At 36.0% G+C, this 14,216-nt stretch overlaps 1 protein-coding gene across 1 annotated transcript; it reads right to left on the bottom strand.

Moving 5' to 3' along the window:
• Positions 1 to 2,111: 2,111 nt before the first annotated feature.
• LOC126809810 (nucleolin) lies at positions 2,112 to 13,351 on the bottom strand. The gene is made up of 10 exons (XM_050534602.2): positions 13,211 to 13,351; positions 12,080 to 12,305; positions 11,224 to 11,331; positions 9,554 to 9,668; positions 8,710 to 8,843; positions 7,142 to 7,262; positions 5,921 to 6,036; positions 4,533 to 4,656; positions 3,776 to 3,888; positions 2,112 to 3,018 (listed from the first exon to the last, which is right to left on the bottom strand). The coding sequence occupies exons 1-10, from the start codon at positions 13,232 to 13,234 to the stop codon at positions 2,861 to 2,863; spliced, it is 1,239 nt and encodes a 412-aa protein (XP_050390559.1). The 5' UTR covers positions 13,235 to 13,351; the 3' UTR covers positions 2,112 to 2,860.
• Positions 13,352 to 14,216: the final 865 nt, after the last annotated feature.

A 14,216-nucleotide genomic window follows, 5' to 3' on the forward strand; every position in this document is an offset into this window, starting at 1 on the left:
CCCGGTCCCACTGCACTTACGGATGCAAAGAGGATGTAAAACAGAGAAAAAAACGTGCCCTCCGTTTGAAAACGCCATGCATCCGTTGTGTATTCATTGCATACGTGTTTCATACGCTCTATCCATCGAGCATCCGTTCACTTTGATTTCATCCGCGCAAAAAGTTTTGAGCTGCACAAAACTTTTATAACGGATGAACGTTCCATGTCCGTTATCGTGCGTTAAACGTCCAATGTATCCTCTCTGCATCCTCTCTGCATCCTCGCAACTCACATCCGCTCCAGCTGAAAACGGAAAGAGGGAGGAAAGATAAGGTACATGGAACGTCTATACATCTTTAGTAGCACGGAAATAGAAAGGATGTAAGCGTATGCATCTCGTATATAAAGTTTTCAAAACGGACAAAGCGTTTGTATCTGGGATGTATCTGGTATATTGAAGGATGTCTGGAGTTTGCCTAACCCCTTCGGAGCTGTCATGCACATCCGCTGGGCTTCCGATGAACATCTATTTAACATCCCCGCTACATACTTCCCACGTTCGTTCTTTTCCGTTCTGTTTTCGCAAATTTTTTGTCAATTTTGTCCATTTCTGAAGCGGATGAAAACGGATGGAGCCACCCTCGAAAGTTTGCTCGTCCGCTGTGTCCTTTTTGCATACGTTTTGTGTCCATCGGCCACTGGGACCGGGCCTTAAGAGAGAGAGAAGGGTAGAGAAATGTGGTTTAACGTCCACTCCATGTCATGTTAGCTGAGATTCCAAACCACGCCACTTAAAGGGGCAATAACACTCTTGCTGGCTTGAAAGCTCCAGAAAATAAATAATATCTCTATCTAAGTACTAGATGTTTAAGTGTCCTACCTGTTGTGTAAATTATCCATTACATCCTATTTTACTTGTCCAGAGGGTTCGAAAATATTTTTAAATCGAAGTTTCATTTGAAAAGGTTTACGTTAGACGTTTCAAACCATTATGTTGAATTTTTCAAATTTTTTAAATAAGGTGTGTAAAGATGAAATTTGTATCATCAATTAATTGAAATATTCTAAACAAGTACAATTTGTTGACCAGAATAAAGATTGGGACATATTATTCAGTTACAACAAGAGTGGTATTGAGCCTTTAACTCAAAGACAGATCTAACTCGCATGCTTTAAACCATTTGCCCACCGAACCAACTTAGCCTATATAAATATTGGTTCAAAATCCAACTCATTCAGGATCTCATGGATTCAAGGCAACTCACATCCACAAGCTTTTTTTAATTTTTTACTATTTTTGCTGATCCAATGGCAGCAACTCCAAAATTCGAAATTCTCCTAGATCTTGTGTGTATAAAGTCATAGAACTGTGTTCCCAGGCAGTTGCAAGCTTTATGGCTACCCAAATAATAGAAGAGTCCCATAAAAAGGATTTTTCAAGCGTGCGTGCGAAATGAAATGAAATGGGGTTTAACGTCCTACTCCGAACTGAACTAATGAAGACAGGCATATACCATACAGTGTGCTATGAGGGAAATTTTGCCCGGACAGCGGCACTATGGCCTACTCTTAGTCTTATATCGAGGTCCAACGGTCAAGCGATCTTTTACGTGCACGCCAAAGGACTAGACAGCTGTCCTTGTCAGGCCCTCAGCCCTGCATCACTGACAAGGGGGAACCAAGCCTGAAAATCTGGATGAACTTTCTCAGCCAATGCAGGGATCGAACACTCGACCTCCAGGCTAGCGTGCCAGCGTCTTACGCACTTAGTCACCCTGACCCCTAACTTGTATGTGAGAAGTTCCTGACAAATGAACTTCAATGTTAAATGTACGCCATTCCTTTGGACAGCAGCTCTACAGGTAACCCCACTTTAAAGTATCACCCAACCATACAGACCTAACCCCTAACCCTTTAAAGTATCACCCAACCATACAGACCTAACCCCTAACCCTTTAAAGTATCACCCAACCATACAGACCTAACCCTTTAAAGTATCACCCAACCATACAGACCTAACCCTTTAAAGTATCACCCAACCATACAGACCTAACCCCTAACCCTTTAAAGAATCAGACAATCATACAGATCCCTCACCATCATAGAACAATAACAATATGTAATTTTAATTTATAATGTGCAATATAACTTTAAATTTCACTGGAAACTAAATTTCCATGTAAATCCTCAATTAACTATCAGTTTATTGAATTTTGAAATAAAAGATACATTTATTTTGTTTTGTTTTTTTTTCTGTTTCTTTAAACAGTGAATATGAAATTGACACATCTTCTTGGCACCTTGCTGAAAAATTTTCAGGTAATAATTTGGCGTAATATCAATTTTCTTTACAATCTGAACTCTTCACATATCTTGCCGAACATAATTGGGCAGAAATTAGAGTAAATACAGAAACGACTGAATGTAAATCAGTTTATATACATTCATATTACATTATTTTATAAGTTGCGACCCATTTGTGTCCATTTTTAGGTCCCAAATATTAGCCATTTAAACCAGATGATCGTCACCTGAGGAAATTTGAATCTCATCCAAACTACAATATTTTGAAAATTGAATCTCTGATAAACATTCGGTCAAAAAATGGTTCAATTCTCTACAGTATTTACAAAGATTTGAGAACTTGAAACTTTCGCAACATTCGACCTCCACAACAGAACAGGCAATATAACAAGTATAAACATTTGATGGGTCACTTTTTAATCCCATCTTCTAAGGTTGATATTTTAATTTTGTTAATCAAATATTAAATTATCTATTTCAGTTGTCAGCATGGATTAAGCCATGAGAAATTAGATACAGTAAACAATGTTCAGCAGCTTTTAGTGTTTTAATTTCTGGATATCAATGTTTTTTTTTTATTTTTTAGTTGGTGATTTTTTAAATGATTTCTGTTTTCCATCAGGTTTCTTGATCATGTTCTGTGGTTTTCGTCTCTTCTCATAAGATGAACTTTTCTTCCTCCCCCAACGATCTTCTTTACCAAATTTCTTTTTATGTTTAGGTGCTGGTTGTTCTTCAATAAAAGAAGGGAGAAATGGGGTTTAACCTCCACTCGACACAAACTAGGTCATTTCGGGACTAACATATGGTTCAATTTTATTTCAATAATTCGCTTACACGTATGGGTCTTTAGCAGTGGGATGAAACCGGAGGAAACTCACAAGGTTGTTCCTTGTCACGTACAACCAGGGAATCGAAACCACGCCAGTTGACTCAATGACAGACCTTATGATACAATGCACACCCGCTAACCATTCGGCACCTCAACATCCCAAATTATTTAGTGGATGTAAGAATATTGGTGGTCAAATAACATATTGAAACTAATGATAGGTTCTCACTATCACGATCCGTGCTACAACTTGGAATCGTGGAGTAATCGTAGTGATCCTATCAGGTCTTATTATATATTGAGGTCAATAGTGTTGACCGTATCAAAACGTATCCGCATCTACCAGATTGTGGACTCAATAAGGACAATCCTATCATAATGCATCGCAGGACAGTGGGAACTTGGTATTACCAATGTAAATGTATTATTCTGCCATTTTGGTTGTATTGAGTGATATTAGCTATGGGGTGTTATATTGCTCTTGGAGGGGGGGCGGTAAAAACACTGAAAAGATATTAACACAGCCGGCTTCTTATAGGTAATCACAAATGAAATGAAATGGGTTCAACTATTCTGGTTCAACTGGGATATAGGGTTTAACGTCCCTACTGTTCTGCTTCTATTGGGATATAGCTAATCAGTATGAAATTAATCGTACCTTCTTCCTCAATAAATGTAACAATAATTTTTCTACCATCCACCTCTGCTTTGTGTTTCTCTTTCTGTGCAGTTTTAGCAGCTTCTATAGTTTCAAATGTTACAATGGCTGTCCTATAAAAATAACATTATATAAAATGTTCAGTCGCCCAAATCTTCAGTGTTAGCACTTGAATAGGTTAATACACTCTGATTTTAACCATGCATTACAAAAATTTAAACATGCAATTTGCATGAGCTATTAAATATTCATATACCTGTCTACCTTAATTAATTCTGATTCCACTTAATTACTGTCTATTTTAATACTTTCAATTATACATCACTGAATTGGATGTCAGCTGTTTCGTAACCTGGCTGTTTCGTACTTCATTCATTCGTACTTCACATGAACCGTTTCATACTTTCACGTTTATTTCAATTTCTTTTAACTGATTTCAACAACATAGGAAAACTACAAATCAGTTTGAGTTATGAAGTGGAGTGTACAAATGTGAGGTACGAATGATCTAAGTACGAAACAGCTGACATCCAATTCAGTGATGTATAATTGAAAGTGAATTGGGGCCTTAATCACAAAAGTTGAATTTAAAACATTTCAAGAAAGCAGCCTTTTCATTGGCTTAGAATTAAAATTTGTACTAGGATTTAACCCTCAACAAATGAAAAGGCTGTATGCTTAAAATATTTCAGATTAAGTTTCCATGAAAAAAGCCCCTGGCTAATAAACCTACTTCTGAATAAAATAATAGTCTTACCCTTGTGATTTACCAACATTATTCAGACAAATTTTAACTGAGTTGCAACCTTCAAACACCTCCTCTATTGTTTCTTGTGTTGTTTCAAAATCTAAATTTCTAACCCTTAATATTTTACTGTGTCCTGAAATAATAAAGATTTTTTAAAACTTGTACTGTATCTTAAAAATAATATTTTACTGTGTCCTGAAAAGGCATTTTTTTTAAAGCTAAAATTTGACTGTGTCTTCAAAAAATAAAGATTTTTTAAAACTAAAATATCTACAGCCTGACTTTCTCTTTCGTATTGCTATGTGATTAAAAATCAGAGATTGTTCAGTTACTTTTTCGTTACTTTGGCTGTTCCGATCACGTCAAGAAATCGTCCACTCATCTATTCAATGATAAGCATATTACATAAAATCATAAAGACCAGACTTTGGTAGAAGAAATCCTATCCTAGACAAGCATACATGTATTAAGAATAAAAGGCTAGGGAAAGGAGATCCTATCCTAGATATACTGACTGTCAATCATATGAACTAGTCTGTTTCACCCGGGCAACAACCATACATGTAATAAAAGGCTAGGGAAAAGAGACCATGTCAAAAGTCTATCAAGGCAACCAAGTGGAATTAGAAACAATGTAAGATCGACCACAGGGGAACATCCAACATGTAACTCCTGGAGTATGTCAGTCTTGTATTGAGATGGTTTATGTGAGAAATAACAACCGGTTGCCATGCAAAATACGCCCACAATGGGAATAAATTGACGGAGTACTGGGAAATAGGGCTCATTCTCACAGAATTTCACAGATCCCCAACTATTGATAGGGTTCATCTTCTTATGACCTTGATTCTACACACCAAATCTGAAATAAATCTGTTAAGAACTATAGCTTCTATTGCATTCACAAGGTTTTAGGAAAAGAGGGATAACTTTGGAACAGAATTTCACAGATTCCCCGATTATTGATAGGGTTCGTCCTCTCATGACCCCGATGCTACACACCAAATTTGAAATAAATATGTTAAAAACTGTACCGCCTTTATCGTATTCATTTCAATAATTCATTTGGTCTTCAGCCGTCCAGGAAACAAGGGGACCCAGAGAGAACACACAAGGTTAGGTAGACAACCCTACTCGTCGTTACAACAGACCTTGTGATTTCATGTGCATGTGTTAAACCACTAGATCCACCAACCCCCCAGGCCAATGCTTAGATGCAACGGGAGGGGGGATAATTTTGCCAAGACAACATCCTAGCCAAATAAAACTGCCACAGAATTTGAACCCGGAACCCCTGTTTTTCATCCATTCTGAAGGACTAGATACCTGTCCTTTGTCAGCCCTGATTAAATCAAATGAAATATTGATAAAATATATAAATAAGATGGTGGACTTACTTGTTCCCTTTTCTACCGTATCTAAAATTAATTTCTGTCCTCTTAATTCTAGGTTCTTTTTCTTTGTTAAATATTCCTTTACCTTCTCAATAGATTCAAACTGAACGTACGCAAATCTACAAAATAAAACAAAACATAGATAGACGGTCATTGTATGGATTGATTCAAAGAAACAATAGCTCATCATGAAGAAACAAAACATACATTTATGGTTGTTATTTTGATTGTGAAGAGACTATGGTCACAAACCAAAACTCTTGAAAACCTTTATTCTAGTCGTTTGGATATTTGCGTGCACGTTAAAGATCCCTAGGCAATTGGAATTCGATAAGAGTAGGCCGTAGCACTGCGGTCCGTGATAATTTCCCTCACAGTACACTGTATGCCCATCTTCATTAGCCCAGTCGGAGCAGAACAGTAGGACGTTAAACCCCATTTCATTTTATTTTATCCTAGTCCTGTGCCTTTATCCTAATCCTCTGCAACTATCTGAATCTATTTTTTAGATTTTCAACAAAATGCAAACTTTTAATTTCCTTGTGAGGTTAGCCATCATTCCCTAACTTCCAAACTAATTGGTTTGATAACCATATCTATATGCTTGTCTAATCACATATAGATATACATTAAATTGTAATTAAATCTGTTACATATGTTGTAGGTTAGGTTATAAAAGGGAGTGGGTGGTTATCGTTCTAAGAAAAACCACTAGGATACTATTGAAGCAGTACCTGTATTAACAGGGGAGTATTAAGAAAAATTTACCCTTTAATAACCGTATTCCAGACATCTTACTGAACATTACGAACAATAATCAACAATTTCTCACATTCACTTTTCTTCGATCATGCAGTGTTTGTAAACATGTGTACAATGCAATTTTAACATTTTATGGTTTCAAAATCCATCGAATGACGATAGGTGACAATAATACCTATAGCCTCAGGAGAGAGAGAGAAATGGGGTTTAACGTCCACTCGACACAAACTAGGTCATTTCGGGACTAACATATGTTTTAATCTTATTTCAATAATTCGCTTGCGTGTAGGGGTCTTTAGCAATGGGAGGAAACCCACGAGGTTGGACAGGCACCCCTAATCCTTGTCACATACAACTTGGGAATCGAAACTACACCAGTAGACTCAATGACAGACTTTATGATACAGCCTCAGGAAATAAATCATGTGTTACCTCCCTTAGGAGGATTTTTTTTGTACATACCCTTTGTTTTTACCAGACTCTGTTTTTGGATATTTAATACTTGAAGCCTCTGGGAATAAATCGCGTAATGCATCTTTCGATACTGTAGACTCGATATTCTTTACAAATAATGTCTGGGATTCTAAATAAAATAAATAATTATAAAGTTGTATTCATATAATAATTTCTGTAAACCAACCCTATAGGGAAAAGATATGCAAAATTTCTTATTAAAACCTTTTTCTTTACCGATGTATTTTATATTTTCAAACAGATGCTTTCCTATAACATTCATTAAACACAGTCATTTATGCAAACAAAAAGCAGTGTTCAGACTTTTTAATTAAAAATAAATAAAAAAAATGATTTATTTTACAACAAATAGGGAGGCGTAGCTCGGACATTATGGAGCCAGATGACAATCTAGACAGTTCCATCCCCGTGAGGATCTAATAAGTCTCTAAGGATTGCTCAGCTGGGTTCCCCTTGTCCGTAGTGCACAACACATATACCATAAGCAGCATGTTTAAGATTTCCTGACAGTTGGGAATAACAAAAACTAAGAATAAAGGCTAGCGCTGCCGTCAAGATCCACACAAAAATTCCTTAGAATATGCCCATCTTTCATTAACCCAGATAGTACAGAATATGTCTTCATTAGCCAGGCTCGTGCAGATAAGTTAGACATGCAACCCCCATTTCATTTCATGAAATTAATAAGAATTTGAACATATTAAAGAAATTACATAAGGGATTAGGGAAAGTCCTGCATTGCCACATGTTATGGTATTATTTGTTTTTTCTATATCTTGCTGAACAGTTCTCCTGGAATGTCTAGCTGAGGATCTGAGGATGACCCATCACAGGTTTACTTTGTTCAAATATCTGATTTCATTTCCCTTGAATGACAGGGGTTTGATGGTTGAGTGCTCTAACAACAGAATGTTACATCATTAAGGTATGTCAAGGGAAGTGGTTTCCATAACAAGCTTGTACATCACAAGAAGTACCTGTTCAACCTTTTCTCTGGGTCCTTCGGTCTCCTTTGAGTGAAAAAGACTTTTACTCGTGTTTGAATTATTTAATTATGTTAGTCCCAAAATGACCTAGCCCCCCCCCCTCAATTGTTTGGTGCAACCTTAAGCACCATACAAATCTATATTTCATTTCGTTTGTTTATACTTTCGATGGCCTACACTACATGTAGATCTGACCGGTTGTAGTGGAAGGTTGTGTCAGAGGTCATACAAGCGGCTTTTGACCCTTTGACAACACACATTTGATTAAGCAATCAGTGTTGCTGTTTCTAGTGGATTACCCACTGTTCTGTGTACCTCACGCCAAAAATCCCCATTGCAAACAATTTCATTGGCTTATCCCTCACGTCATCCAGAACAAGGGTTATATAACAACTCTTCCCGATCCAAGTGTAGTAAAGAAAAGTAAAATGAAATTTAAAGTATAAAAAAACGATACGAAATAGGATCTGTGTTTTAATCAGATTGCCTTCTCTCTCCACTTTACATCAAAATTGAATTTTATCTAAAAAAATCAAAAAAATTTTAATTGAAAAATGAAACAGCACTTACTGACTTCTATTTCTCTGGTATCAAAATGTTTCTTCTCTGCGTTGATCTTTACTTTACTTCCTGCGATTTTCTTACCATTTAAAGCCAAAGCCTTTTCTAAATCTTCTGGATTGAGTAGGTCAACATGACAAAATCTATCATCACAAATAAAATGTTTTTAATTTCAAACATCTAAAACTAGCAATTGGAAGAAATTTGATTAGGTCAGATCTATTTGATCTTTGGCTGTTCAAGGTATTGATAAATAAACAGGCACTTCAGACGTGTGGAAAACGTTTCATTTAACAAAATCAGTTAAATATTTGAACTAAAAGCTTTTAAGAAGAAAAAAACAAGTGATATTTTCATTTCGGTAATGGGGTTTAATGTTCTGCTCCGACTGGGCTAATGAAGACGCGCCATACAGTGTGCTGTGAGGGAAATTTAGCCCAGATATTGGCGCTATGACCTACTCTTATTTCGAAGTCCAATTGTCAATGTTTCTTTTACATGCACTGCAGTGTGTACGATCTCAGTTTTTATACCATCCGAATGACTATAGGCTGCCTATTGCCAGGCCTCCCCCGTCTTGCACCACTGACATGGGGGGAACCACGCTTGAAAATCATGACAAATGAAATGAAGAAAATATAACTTAAAAAGTAGAAACTAAAGTGACAATTCATTCAGAGAAGAAAATAAAACTTTAAAGTAAAAACTAAAGTGACAATTCATTCAGTGAAGAAAATAGAACTTCAAAGTAAAGACTACTAAAGTGACAATTCATTCAGGGAAGAAAATAAAACTTTAAAGTAAAACTTTAAAGTGACAATTCATTCAGTGAATAAATTAAACTAATAAATACCTTCTTCCATTTTTTCTTCTGACTTCATACAAATTAACTCCATGCTTCTCAAAAAAATCTCTGACCGTTTCTCGCGTAACCTTCGTATCTAATGCACCAATAAATAACGTAATAACTGAAATATTAAAATCATTAACAAGATTAGAAAAGATGGAGAACATAGGTCCCAAAATTGTCATTTGCTTTTAATCGTTAATTTTGTGTAACGACTATTAAATATTATTAGTTTCTCCCAGATATGCCTACAACATCTAGTCTTGATCACGGAGTCTCGTACATGATCGTTGATATCAGAATTAACTAAAAACAAGGCTGACCTTAAAAATATCTTTGTTTCACCAAACCCGACCCACAATCGAGGAGAGGGGTCGGTAGGTCGGTTTTTTTTTCAGATTTTTTTTTAAGAGCTTATTTGACAGCTTGATAATTTTCCGGGTGCAAACATTCGTCTTCTTTTATTGGCAAACAAATCAATGACATCGGGATTTTTCGTGATGCACGACTCGCACACGAATTGCCACAAACTGACGTTTGAAACTCCCTCAACACGTTTTATAACGATCGTGCGGGTTGTGCCTTCATTTTTCTCGAAAACGGATATTGAAAATATCCGTTTTTGAGAAAAATAGAGGCAGAATCATTTCGTGGGAATGGACGTGCTTTCGTCTGCAACCATTTTGTTGAGAAGCGACACCTATGATGCTTTCGTCTTGATCAACCAGTTTCAATAATGAATCAAACCATAGCCATAGTAAAGGGAAATAACTCTCGTGATATATTTCAGGTTGACACACAAAATAAAATAAAAAGATCGCGGAAAAGTGCAATAAAATAATTTAAGTCGGGGGTGGTTTTAGTTAGTCGGTCGCGTTAGGCGAAACAAAGATATTTTTAAGGTCAGCCCAAGAGGTACCTGCTCTACACTGAGAAATTGCAAATCTATCACTGTCTTAAAATCTAAATTGAGAGAGAGAGAAATGAGGTTTAATGTCCATTTAACACATACCAGGTCATTTCGGGACTAAAATATGGTTCAATTTTATTTCAATAATTTGCTTGTGTGTAGGGGTCTTAAGCAGTGGGAGGAAACTGGAGGCAACCAAGTAAACCAACGAGATTGGACAGGCGACCCTACTCCTTGTCATGTACAACCGGTGAATTGATATAGCGTGCACGTGCTAACCATTTTGCCATCCAATGACCCCTCAAATAATAGGACGATGTTGATACAGTTCATTTTCGATACGATACATATTGACAGTACGACAAACTGATTTGCGATACATGTAGCGATATGGTGGCTTGGGGCTCCGTAACCGAGTGCGATTCCATGGTGGCGTATGAGATGGGTAAGCATGTTTGTTGTTGAGCCAGAGATTGCCACCTCTGCCTTACACAGACAGTACGCGCACACACATTAACCATTCTGCAACACAACCTCCCTAAAACCAAAATTGAAAACTCATCTATAATCTGTATAATTTTTGTTGACCATCTTTCTTTGTTTTATGTTGATATTGTATATATGTTTGTAACATGTTATTGTCTTTATTCAAGGTGCATCTGGGCCCATTTAAGTCCTTACAGAGTTATGCTTTCTCTATATGTCAATATTACATGTGCCTTGTTAAAAGAACCCTTTAATGGAGGCAGTCTCCATGGCAACTTACATTTTCCTTTCTTGTTTTTTCCACTATTTTTCTTTTTTTTGACTATTTGTTGTGACTTAACGCTGCTGGTTGGTGTGGGTGCTGCCTTGGTTGTAAGTTTTTTACTGCCTGAAATAAATATACAACAACTGATTTAAACATGTAACATTTAGAAAGATTCATATGGATGTTAAAAAAACTGAATGTTTACTGAATACTGCCACACTGTCACTATCAAAGGATCCAAATGATTAGATCAGTAATTTTTATAAGTTAACTCGTAACTTGTAGGATGATTCATTTCGTGGACATTTGAGATTAAAAAAACTGAATGTTTACGGAATATTGTCAAAATATCACTTTTCAAGGATCGAGACGATTAGGTCTGCAAGAAAAATTCCTACAAAATAAATTCTGTGATCCTTTTAAATTCCATGGTATCGACACATATTAAACTTGGTCATGACACAGAAACTTAAACATACATTACTCAAGAGCTAAATCTGTCTATTATAGGTTTTTCTTTAGGCCTTAAATGTTATCTAAATTATTAATTAGACATTTATTAACTTATCCAGACCATAATCAACTCTTGATGGCATCGGATACTCAAGATTTTAACTAGATTAGAACAGTTCGACATTTAAAAAATTAATTTAAAAATGGGAAAGCGAGGCTAAGACTCAAATATACCAGTGCCCTGGTTACTGCAATGCACATTTTTTGTCAAAACTACAAACAGTGATAACTTGGCTCAGAATCAAGTAATTTGAATGAAATTATCAAAATGTTCATTTTACATTATCTATTTTTGTGCTATTATAGCAAGAATGGTCAGCGCTTTATCTAAATCTTAAATAATGTATCTTTAATTTACCTTTTTCTTTAAGTTTACTTTGTTTCTTTGGAGTTGTCGTGTCTGAATCTGTATTTTTCCTCTTCTTGTTAGATTTTGTAGAACTTTCTTCGGCCATCAAAAATGGTGTTTTGGGTGTTTTCACTGATTTTAATGGTGATGTGTCCATGTCGATTATCTCAGCTTCCATTTTATCATCATCCAGTTTTTTTGGTGTCTTTTTCTTTATTTTACCATTTCCATGAGCCTGTAAATAAATGTGAAAATATTGAATAAAGTTTATTATTCACAGCTGTTTAGAAGAGAAGAAGAGAAATGGAGTTTAACGTCCACTCAACACAAACTAGGTCATTTCGAGATGGCGGTCATCTTGTTACACAGGGAGTAGCAAAGATCAATGAAAGTTTCATTGTAAATACTGAATGTCATGGAGTTAATTTTGGACTGATATTCCTGTTGGAGATTGACCTTTTACCTAATAAGAATGGCTATATATGTACAGAGATGGGATTTAACATCCACTCAACACAAACTAGGTCATTTCGGGACTAACACATGGTTTAATTCTATTTCAAGAATTCACTTGCACCTAGGAGTATTTAGCAGTTGGAGGAAACCTGAAGATCTGGAAAAAACCTACCACGTTGGATAATACAGGGACTCGGAACCACACCAGTAGTTGAATCAATGACAGACCTTATGATACAGCGCGCACATGCTAATCATTTGGCCATCCAACCCCCCTGTATTTTGTTAGAATTGGGATACATTTGGTCATATTTGGTAAGATGTTTGAGATACCCAGGGGTGGGGGAGGGTACTGATACTATGAATAGATCTTTCCAAATAATCATAAAAACATTTTACAATAAGGCAGTATGTGGTGGTCACTAGTATTTCACATTTGGTATTATTTAGTTAGTATTGGGTATCGTCCTAGTATCGGGTTTAAAATAATGTTTCATGGAGCCCTATGATTGTTTCATGAAGGTCTATATAATATGGATGATGTTTCATAAAGGCCTACTACTGACTGGCTATGTAACTGTATTGTGTATTCATAATCATATGTCAATAGATTTAAATTAAAAATCACGAAATGAAATAGTGCACGTGTCGCTTTGTATTCAGTTTGTACCAGCCCCTCTTTACCTTCTCTGGCGTCTTGGTCTTCATATTAACAACTGAACAAATGAAATCTCTGTACACTACACAGTATTTAGATTTTGTTAAAATATTTTACTTCTGTAAACACGTGTTTCTCTCAAAATTTTGTAAACATTTAATTGTACATCAGAGTTATTTCCCCTCCGTAGTCTTCCGTTGTCAATATCCAGACTTTTTTCCTGCATAGAGTGTAGTTATCCCCCTTGTACTATTTGACAAAAGAATAGATTCCCCTGGTTGTCCTCATTCCATATCAAAAGTTTTTTTTATAAGAAGATCTCTTTACTTTATTGTAATGTTTGAAGACATATCATAGTTGCTATTGTGTATCAGATTCAATTAATGTAATACAATTTAATATAGACTACTGGACTGTAATGGTTCAATGTACTCCGCTGTACAATAGAGGGGGCAGGTTTAACCACATATTGGGACACTTAAAGGACAATATTGGTGCCAATCAATATCACATATGTGATGGAGCTGGTTAAACACATTCCAAATATATTTTTAACATAGAGATCATTGCTACGATAGCTGAGTAATACAGGTTTCCCGTATCGGAAGTGACGAACGCCAAAGGAAAACATGAGTCGCCGCTCTATATATAACTGACTGAAGCGACGAGTGATAACATATACACGGCCGAATTTCTACTCACTAATAATTCTTTCGATGACCAAAAGTTGTTATATGGGACTGTAAGAGGATATCTGACAATTCAATAAAGTAATTGAATGTCATTAGATAAGAGAACAGGAGAAAAATAGAAATAGTCCGTACATTCCCTTGTTTATATTCATTCTATACCTTATAAAAACATGGTAATGCACGGACTTTTCTTTCGTGTTCTCTTAATTATCTAGTGGCAGTCAATTCTTTTTATGAATTGTCAGATATCCTCTCACAGTCTCACACAACAACTGTTGGTCTTCAAAGGAATTATTAGTGAGCAGAAATTCGGCCGTGTATCTGTTATCACTCGTCGCTT

This window comes from Patella vulgata, chromosome 2 (assembly GCF_932274485.2).
Source record: "Patella vulgata chromosome 2, xgPatVulg1.2, whole genome shotgun sequence".
Classification (NCBI taxonomy): domain Eukaryota; kingdom Metazoa; phylum Mollusca; class Gastropoda; family Patellidae; genus Patella; species Patella vulgata.

Bases quoted from the DNA above. Each gene is read 5' to 3' on its own strand.
- LOC126809810 (XM_050534602.2), bottom strand. From the start codon at position 13,234: ATGAAGACCAAGACGCCAGAGAAG. The intron at 8,844-9,553 runs GTATTTATTAGT...TTGTGATGATAG, and splicing joins AGAAGAAAAAATGGAAGAAG to ATTTTGTCATGTTGACCTAC. The intron at 3,889-4,532 runs GTAAGACTATTA...TTATTTTTATAG, and splicing joins AATGTTGGTAAATCACAAGG to GACAGCCATTGTAACATTTG.